General features: G+C 39.9%; 1 protein-coding gene across 3 annotated transcripts; it reads right to left on the minus strand.

Annotated features, from left to right (window-relative positions):
• Window positions 1-613: 613 nt before the first annotated feature.
• On the minus strand, window positions 614-8,127 carry LOC137878196 (somatostatin receptor type 5-like). Of its 3 annotated transcripts, XM_068718384.1 has the most exons (5): window positions 7,831-8,127; window positions 4,351-5,051; window positions 3,831-4,235; window positions 2,965-3,021; window positions 614-2,870 (listed from the first exon to the last, which is right to left on the minus strand). In XM_068718384.1, the coding sequence occupies exons 2-4, from the start codon at window positions 5,026-5,028 to the stop codon at window positions 2,968-2,970; spliced, it is 1,137 nt and encodes a 378-aa protein (XP_068574485.1). In that variant the 5' UTR covers window positions 5,029-5,051; window positions 7,831-8,127; the 3' UTR covers window positions 614-2,870; window positions 2,965-2,967. The 3 variants fall into 3 exon arrangements, with proteins under 3 accessions (XP_068574485.1, XP_068574486.1, XP_068574484.1); XM_068718385.1 differs by lacking the exon at window positions 2,965-3,021; XM_068718383.1 differs by having other exon boundaries at window positions 614-3,021.
• Window positions 8,128-9,236: the final 1,109 nt, after the last annotated feature.

Consider the following 9,236-nt stretch of genomic DNA (forward strand, 5'->3'; position numbering starts at 1 on the left):
GTCATGGATGATTTTTCTTAGATTCTCAGAGAGGCAAAACAAAAATCTGTTCTAGTGTAATGTGCTCTTTTCCCTGCTAGATAATACCGGTTCTTTCACTTGACATTGAGGTTGATGGAACCAAAGCAGCATGACCCCAAACACCAAGGTAACCAGAGGCTGCAGAAGGCACAGAGTGCGTTTCTACCCCCACACCCAGCCACGGAAACGGGTTGTCAGTAAACAGACAATGAATAATGGCTAAGACAGCAGAGTAAATGTTATTGAAGTACAGTATATAGAGGAGGGAGAGAAGGCAGCAAAACAGAGCGGCAGTAGTAGAAGACATGTGGTACATGGTTGATAATTAATTTCATCGACTGTATTATAAGCTTCACTGAATCAAATCCTGTCAGTGACATATGGTCTAATATAGAACAACTCCATGTGAAGGTAATGGCAGATATTCATATAGTCAGTGCTCACTTTTTGAACCTGCATAAGCTAACTGAGGGATGTGTAAATAAGCAACGGTTTGCTCACATACTCAGAATGAAAGCTGTGGATTTTGTCCACAGCTCTTTACAACCAGTATGGAGATGGGGAAAGATAACAGTGACCAGTAACTCTTTCAACATGCTTATAGCATTGTCTTAAGATAAAAAATAAAATTATATATATATATATATATATATATATACCTCTTTTAAACAATTTGCACCCCACGCTGTGTTTTATATGGTTGCATTTAATAAAGAAACAGTAAAACAAAACCCCACCACCATTTAATAACAAACAAGAAGTCAGTTCAGAAAATTTTAACCGCCTCCCGTCATTTAGCTGACATCAGATTTTTATGTAAATGTATTTTTGTAGAAAGCCATCTGGTCCAATGACCTGATATTTCTTCTTCTTGTTGTTTACTGCTTTTGCATTAAAACTACTTTAACTTCATTTAAAAAAAATTAAACTGAAGTGGTTTGAGCTACTGTTCTGTTTCAACTGGAAATAGCAATGAAATGCTTCAGTCGGAAACATAAGCCTGCCATGATATTGAGAAATCATAGTGACAATAAACATCAACTGTCTTTTCATGGGATAGATGTACAGTGTTTAATGCAGGCAAATGTCAACTGTGCTGTGTTGAATTAATGCAGGGTGAACATGCAAAAAAGACTTGATTGTTTATTCATATCCATGATGGCTCCTTTAACAGAATGACTAAGTTGGTATTTTTGTTATAGGAATGTCATAGAATTTAAGATTCCATATTTATAATTATGTTAAAATTCCCACTGTTTCCAACACACACAAAAATGTCTCCTGTAAGGTATCCATGTAAAGTTCTATTTTAGCGAGTATTTTTTAAAACTAGCTCAAACTCACCATAAACACAGTTGACGTGGTCTTGCTTGGCTTAACAACTATGAAGATTCTACAGTGTTGTCCAGCAACTTCCTAAAAATGTTGGCACCTGTTGGCAAATGTTGTAAAGCTCATAGTCCAGCAGCTAAACGGTGGCTTTACTTCACCGTGGCATCCACTCCAGCAGATGTTGTTTTCCACATGTGCGAGAGAGGAGCTACCTGAAGGCTACCTTTTCACAGCTTTGTAACATTGAAGTGAAAATGTCACAAAAGGCCTATCAAAACTAACATGCCAAAAGAAATCTATTCGTCATGACCATCAAAAACACTTACCCCCGTTTACAATTAACAGACAGATAAGTGCTCACTCTAGTTAAAGCAGCACAAATGAAATACTTTCATTTAAAATCAAAGAGAGAACAATGGTTGAGTTTCAAATAATAGCCTGACGCCATACAAAAGGGCCTGGTGGAAAAAAAAATCACTGATCGGGGGGAAATTACCTGTATTATCATGGCTCACATGATAAATTCAGCATAACATTCATTTCCACAGCACTAATTTCATAGCTTGACTTCTTAAAAGAACAGTTTTTTGGGGTAATACACTCTTGCTCAGAGTTAGATGAGTAGATTAATACCACTCTCAGTAGTCTGACCGTTAAAGGCAGTGACATGGAAGTTAGAGCGTTTTAAACAGTTTAATATGACGGGCGGAGTTATTAAACATTATCTCTTTGGGTAATGCGTACTAAAGCAAAAAATAAATAAATCTGCTGTTTTATGGTGGATTATCAGACATAATATTTCTTTGCTTTGCTTGGAGGTGCTGGTGGCTGGAGGCTAGTTGTTTCCTCCTGTTTCCTGTCTTTGTGCTAAGCTAAGCTAACCTATTGCTGACTGTAGCTTTATATCCCGTTAAATGGGCAGATATGAGAGTAGTGTCTTTCTTGTCATGTAATTCTCAGACAAACGTAAATAAGCATATTTCCAGAATTGTCAATCTTTTGCTATTACAGAAACCCTGTTTCCACTCATTGTTTATTCCAGTCATTCATTGAGAAGGACAACTCAGCACTTCCTGAACAGATGTGTCTTAGTGCTGGGAAATGTAGATTATCCTGATCAATTTATCAAGATAACAAGTTAACAGAAATGAATAATAGCAAAAAGCATCAGCAGCAAATAAAAGAAAAGCACATGAGAAAACAAGGGTTTCTTGCTAAAATATGATAGAATATAAAACTGATAAAAAAACCTTTTTGAAAATAAGTTCTTTTTTTTTTTTTTGTCTGCAGTTAAGGTAAATATAGCTATTGGAGAATTTACAGCATTTTACAGTCTCATGACTGTATTTTGTATTGTACTGAGATCTTACATAAAGTTTAAATGCAGTCAGCCCAGTTACAGTACAAAGACGTGAAGAACAAACACACATGCTGAGATCTGTGATGAATGCTGTCTTTTCTCTCCTACTTTGCTCCTCCGGTCCACTCCACAAATGTCCCAGTCAGTGAGGGAAGATCTGCAATAAAGACAGTAAATACCAATAAATCAGCCAAGTCCCATGTTGCAGCGCTCTAATACACGGAGGGTCAACTTGAAAACTCATGGCTGACCAATCAACTCTGTTTTTGAAGCTCAAGGTCTCCAATAACTTCCATCTGGACAGGCTCCTGAAGCAAGAACACCGAAGAAGAGATTAGGGGTACAATAAAGACGGAATGACAGACTTTGACATAAGTTATTGCTGCTGTTGTCAATGAAGGAATTTGTGGCAATGTTTTTTGTTAAGAGTTATAGCTTGTGGCTCCATTATTTCCTGTCTGTTACATAAAGTGGGCCTCATCTCTGAAAGTCACATTTTTACATTTTCAGACATTAGGGACACAGAGCACTTGACAGTAAGGGCTGCCAATGGCACTTGTGCACATGTACACTGCAGATTTGGTTTGGGTATAGTATGTTCCCGAAGTATAAATATAACTGAGATATATTGTTGTTAAATAAGCCTTTCAATAAGATAATTCAAATGTTGCATTTATTTAAAGCACAATTATTACTTCTCCCTCTGTTTCCACCCCTTTTTAAGTTTTAGCATACCTGCTAAAAAAAACACAGGACTTTCAACCAGGAGGTTTTTTTTAAGTTGCATTAGGGGCTTTTGTGGCGTGTTTTCTGTACTTATGTGACGTTGTTTACGTAGGAATTTTACTTAGGTTTAAGAAGAACGTCATTGTTGGGCTTAATATAACCTAAGTGGTTTTGTTGCTTAAACCTAACTGTGGTCGTTGTTTACCTGCAATGGTTTCATGGTAACCACGTGGCTTTAAGTGACACACTATAAGCCGTTTCTCAACATTAACCCTGTAGCATATATATGACGGAAATTTCTGAAATGTCGTGTCATTTATAAGCCTTTCCGTGAGTTTGGGTTGCTTTTTCAGAAATTACATGGATCACATGAATATTGTTTGCACAATACCTGAATGCTCTGCATTTTTCCATTCTGTGCGTGATTTGTGGGTGGGAGAACAGCAATGTGGTTTCCCATGGATGCAGTTTGTCTACCTCCCCTCTGGTCTCTAGTGCCAACACCATTTGGTTTGTGGACGCAGAGCACCTTCTGGAAGCTCTGCTTGAAGTTGTCAGAGAGGAAGCCATAGAGGATTGGGTTGGCGCAGGAGTTGACGTAGGTGAGGATGACCAGGAAGAAGTAGACTGCAGCGTTGTTCTCAGGGATGATATAAACTAGGTTGACAAGGTTGCTAGTGAAGAAGGGCAGCCAACAAAGTACAAACACCAACACGATGATCACCACCATGCGTGTCACCTTTCGCTCCGACTTGCGTCGCTTAGTCAGGCCAGCACGCACACCGGCTGACCTCACCTGAAATGGAGATGGTCATTTGAAAAGGTTTGATGAGATTTTGAGAGCAGAAACTTAAAATCTTTTTATTTAGGCACTGATAAAAGCCAGAGGCCAATTTTATCTGTTGCGTTACCTTGATCACAATGAGCAGGTAGCAGAGGCTGATGACAACCACAGGACCAAAGAAGCCCAGTATGGATGTGTAGAGGATGAAGACAATGGACCGCAATTCATGCGGCTCAGGCCATGTTATGTTGCAGGCGTTGAACTCCTCCTGTACATTTGAGTAGATTGTGACCGGCAGCACAATGAGAAAGGACACAACCCACACCATGGCATTGAAAATCTTGGCCACTTGTGGCTTCCTCCATTTGGCACTGCGAATAGGGTGAACCACAGCCAGGTAGCGATCGATGCTCATCACCGTGAGGCAAAAGGTGGAGGCAAACTGGCTCATGGCATCAACAGTCATGGACAGCTTGCAGAAGAAATCCCCATACGGCCAGTAGGAAAGCACACTATTGGTGCCTAGGAAGGGAATTCCCAGGATGTAGAGTTCATCCGCCAAGGCTAAATTGAGGATGTACAGGTTGGTTACAGTCTTCATCTTGGTGTAGCGGATCACCACATAGATAACCAGCGTGTTACCCAGAAGACCCACAATGAAGACGATGATGTAGATGACTGCGGTGACAAAATTGAAGGGCATCAGCGCGTCCAAGTTATTGTTGTGGGTGGAGTTGGGGTAGGACTCGGCGGAAGACGAGCTGACATTCTCGGATATCAACGTCCAATTGTAGTAGCCATCCATGTTGAAGGAGGGAGTGCTGGTGTCTGTTTTGGATTACAGTAGGATATATTTCATGAGAAACAGACAAATGTACAATCATATGGGATACTTAACAATCTATGCTTTAAACAAAAACAAACCGGTAGTTTATTATTGTGGGTGTTCTAAGGCTTGTGAACTTCTTCTTTAGAGTGTTTGTGTTACGTCTACCTGTTTGCGCCAATACTTGGGACAGGAGGCATTCTGGGCTAGATGCCCATGTTTACCTGGAGACAAGAGAAACTTTCCACTGAGTTGTCTGGGCCAGTGGCCAACTTGCCATGTCTCTAATGGGAAGTTGCACTTTAGAAGAAGATGACGACATTAAACGCGTTTCAATACTGTCACTGCAGTTAGATTAGATGTCCATCATGCAGTAGAAACAAAGGCCTTCAGCCAAGTGGCGAGGAGCCCACAACATTAAGGAGCTCAAGCATTTTTCTCAAAGTGGTGTCTGTGGCACTCTGCCAGGGGATTCATTCATTTAAATGATCATGATATAAAAATTGTAGACTATCTAAGGAATCATAGTTCAACAACATTTTTTTTATTTTTAAATCTATTATGGTTTATAGATTACCCTGTTATCATAGACTACAGAATATGGACAAACACATTTTTGGTGACAGGTTCCGTTCCCCAAATTGAAAAAACTGCTCTTGTTCAACCACTTTTAAAAAGGCTATATCTTGATTCTTTGGATCTTGATAATTTTAGACTTATTTCTTATAGCTCCCATTGTTAGCTAAGGTTTAGAAAGGGATTTTATTCAAGCAGAATTTTTTTTAACCGCTCTTCTTAGGGTCGTAAATGACTTATTGCTGTTAGCTGATGCTGGCCATAACGCTATTCTTGTTTTCTTGGATTTAAGCTCAGCATCAGATACTATTGACCATGATATCCTTTTGGACCGTCTTGAGATCTGGGTCGGTATCGGTGGCTCTGCTCTGCAATGATTAAAAGGCAGGTGTTTCTGCGTTGTTATCACTAATAGGTCAGCTACAACAGGTCTTCACTGTGGGATCTGTGCTGGGTCCAGTTCTCTTTTCCATTTATAGGCTCCCGCTTGGCCACAGCATGGTCATAATATCAGTTTCCATTTTTACACAGACGATACTCTAAACTATTTAAACTGTGACCCTGGAAACAACCATCTTAATGACATCTGCACATGGATGTCACAAAATGTCCTGCAGCTCAATGCTGTTAAGATAGAGATATAGGTCAAGATCACCCAGTCTCCAGCTCATCCAAGACTCTGCTGCTAAGATTTAGACTCCGACAAGGAAACAGAAACACATCTCACCAATCCTGGCTTCCTTACATTGGCTATACTTATTGATTTTAAGATATTATTGATTACCCTGAGAGTCCTTGCCCCAAGTTATCTATCAGATCTCTTATTGCCCTGTGTCCCTTTACGCACCTGAGATCCTTGGATAATTCATGCATGAAGGTGATGGAGCCTTTGCTCCCAGGGCTCCTAATTTGTGAAATGACCTGAGGACATCATGGGCTGCACACTCTGTCTCATCTTTTTAAATCACTTTTGCAAACCAAACACATTTTTAGAATTGCTTTTCTGTGATTTTAGTTTGTTTTATTCTGTGTTACTCTATCCGTCTTATTGTCTTTGTATTTTGAATGTATTTTTGTTCCATTGTAAAGCGCTTTGTTACAGTGTTTTGAACAGTGCTATTAATAAAGTTTAATATAGGCTGTATAGTAAATAATAGGCTACGGCAAATTATTCCATGGGACACATGAGGATAACCCCGGTATCTTCTCTATATAAGCAAGAGCACCACAGTAATACGTTTACATTAACAGCATTTAAGTGGATTTTGGGGCCAAACATGTTCAGAAAGTTATTGATTTTGGCAAATAGTGCACTAGTTTTGTGAAATCAGGGGTATCTTAATCTATAACAATATATCATAATTTATTGGTTGTTTTATATTTTGTGTCTTCTGCTAAGTAACAAGTAACACCAACTCTGAAATGTAGTGGATTAGAAGTATAATTAAGCTATACCCGAGTAAAGTACAAGTACCTCAAAATGTTACTGGATGTTGATTCATTTAATGAGGACATCTTAACTATTTATTTAATTTTATGTTAACTAAGAATTAATTGTCTACTGATTGAAGATAAAATCACCAAACTGAACCTCGTTACATATTTTGTATTGGGTCTCAAGGTTGTTGATGTATTAATGCAGTATAATGCATTAACATATAGTCTGAAATTAGAACAATGGCCAATTGGCACCCTGTAATAATTAATTTCATCATGTCTTTGTGAAACTGCATCGATATGTCCTTACCTGGTGCCATGCGGGTGACCTAAAATAATAATTACCCTCTAACAGTTGTCAGACGTTGAAACCTGAGGCTGTGGAAATGTGTTGCACAAATAAATGGTGTGACGTAAAGATTCACTGAACCGCGCTTCAAAACACGGGAGTGACGCGCAGCCCGCAGCATGTTGTTGAGAAAACAAACACTTGAAGCCCCTGTCCCCTTTAGGCTGCATGGGGCTTGACATTAATGTCCACCAAACTATAATTTATGTAGCCCTCAGTCATGAGGTGCTCAGCTTATTAAAGCATCTTAGTTTGAAAAATAAACCTTTTGTGACTCATAACAGTTTTCCAAACACGCGTAATACTGTTAGGACAAAAAATACTATTTAAACTGCGAATTCAAATTAATTTAATTTCATAAGCACGTTTTTTTTTTTTTTTTTAAATGCCGTGACATTCGTTGATTGGATTCAACTTACCTGGGCGCTCCTGTGCGCCTTATCCTCTCCACTATCGGATGGCGTGATGCGCGTCTCCCGCGGTGTTCATGAGGTTTTCTCTGAGGTCAAAATCAACTCTCTCGCTCTTTTCTCTGGCCGCTTGAAAGAGAAATCACCTCACACTTGACTTTTCATCTTGAGGCATTTTCTTGATGTCGACACGCTCAGATTTCCATTTACACAGGCGCAGAAGGCAACATCTTCCAGAATTTTACGCACAGCTTGAGTTTGACTGAAATCCTGCGCACGAAGAAATGCGTCGCTCAGCTGACGAGGTGTCTCTCACAGATTCATTGAAGCGCCTCGACGCACCGCGAGTATTTATGTGGAAAGGCATCACCCCGCCTTTTGGATGGGAAAGTCCCACCCATGGGCGGTTGTAATCACCTCACAGCACAACACCAGTTTTTGGTGAAAAAGCACACATTATAGCCCTTTTTGTCTTCATGTATAGAGCTTCCAGTGAATCATAAAATGATACTAACTTATTTTTTTCCCACTGTGTGTGAGAGACAGACAGAGAGAGGAATGGAAAAGGGACAGCAGGAAGTTGATGAGTATTCTTTATTGGCCCTGTTTGACCAGTCCTAACCAGATCAAATGGGTAGATGTATAAGATTTGTGAGTGTATAAGTAAACACAGTCACACAGCCGTGTATAGAGGCTTGCCCTGCAGGGACAGCGGTGTGTAGTGGCCCTTCCAGGATAACGATATGGCTCATTTACACATGCATTTTTTTTCCAATGCACACAATACCAGCTCTCATTTTCAAGGTTAACGACGACGTCAACAAAAACTCTGTCGACCATGCCCACCAAATTTTCAGGTGTCTGTCCAAATTGTAAAACGGTTTCTTTTTGTAACAGTAGATGTCAACAAAAGCTGTTGGCATTACAGAAGAAGCACCAAACATAAACATGTTAAACCAGACTAAAGGGGACAGTACTTAGCAGAAGAGAGCTAATGAATTACACTGAGCTCACAGTGTCACTGTGTTTGCCTCACTCATGCATATTCCTGCTCATTCTGCCTCCCAGGCCATTTTTCCAGCCATGCCCTCCGTCCCAAGCCTCTCCGACGTTATACTTCACCTGTCCACCAAATGCCTTCAGACTTTTTGTCCTTTCATTGTCGATCCTGCCACTCCCATCTGCCCTGCAATCACCTCATTGCCCTCACCTGAGCTTCTGCTCCTGGTTGGATTTGTTTGCCTGTAGCATTGTGGGTAATGTAAGCACCAGGTTTTGACAATGAAGAATAATTTGTAGAATAAGAAAGACGATATCTCTGCTTCTGTTGCATTGATTCTACTCCTACAAAAAAATAGGATTCATATAGGACACAGTGTAGATGGTACACTTTTCTTCCTTTTTCAAAATGCCAG

The sequence above is a fragment of the Cebidichthys violaceus genome, unplaced genomic scaffold, assembly GCF_023349555.1.
Source record: "Cebidichthys violaceus isolate CVI_PGR_0920_01 unplaced genomic scaffold, fCebVio1.0.p SCAF_23, whole genome shotgun sequence".
NCBI lineage: Eukaryota > Metazoa > Chordata > Actinopteri > Perciformes > Stichaeidae > Cebidichthys > Cebidichthys violaceus.

What these genes read in the sequence shown, in the direction of transcription:
- LOC137878196 (XM_068718384.1), bottom strand. Translation starts at nt 5,028, where the DNA reads ATGGATGGCTACTACAATTGGACGTTGATATCCGAGAATGTCAGCTCG. An exon ending in ACCTGCTCATTGTGATCAAG is followed by an intron (nt 4,236 to 4,350) that starts GTAACGCAACAG and finishes TCTCCATTTCAG; the next exon opens with GTGAGGTCAGCCGGTGTGCG. An exon ending in GAAAAATGCAGAGCATTCAG is followed by an intron (nt 3,022 to 3,830) that starts GTATTGTGCAAA and finishes TTCTTGCTTCAG; the next exon opens with GAGCCTGTCCAGATGGAAGT.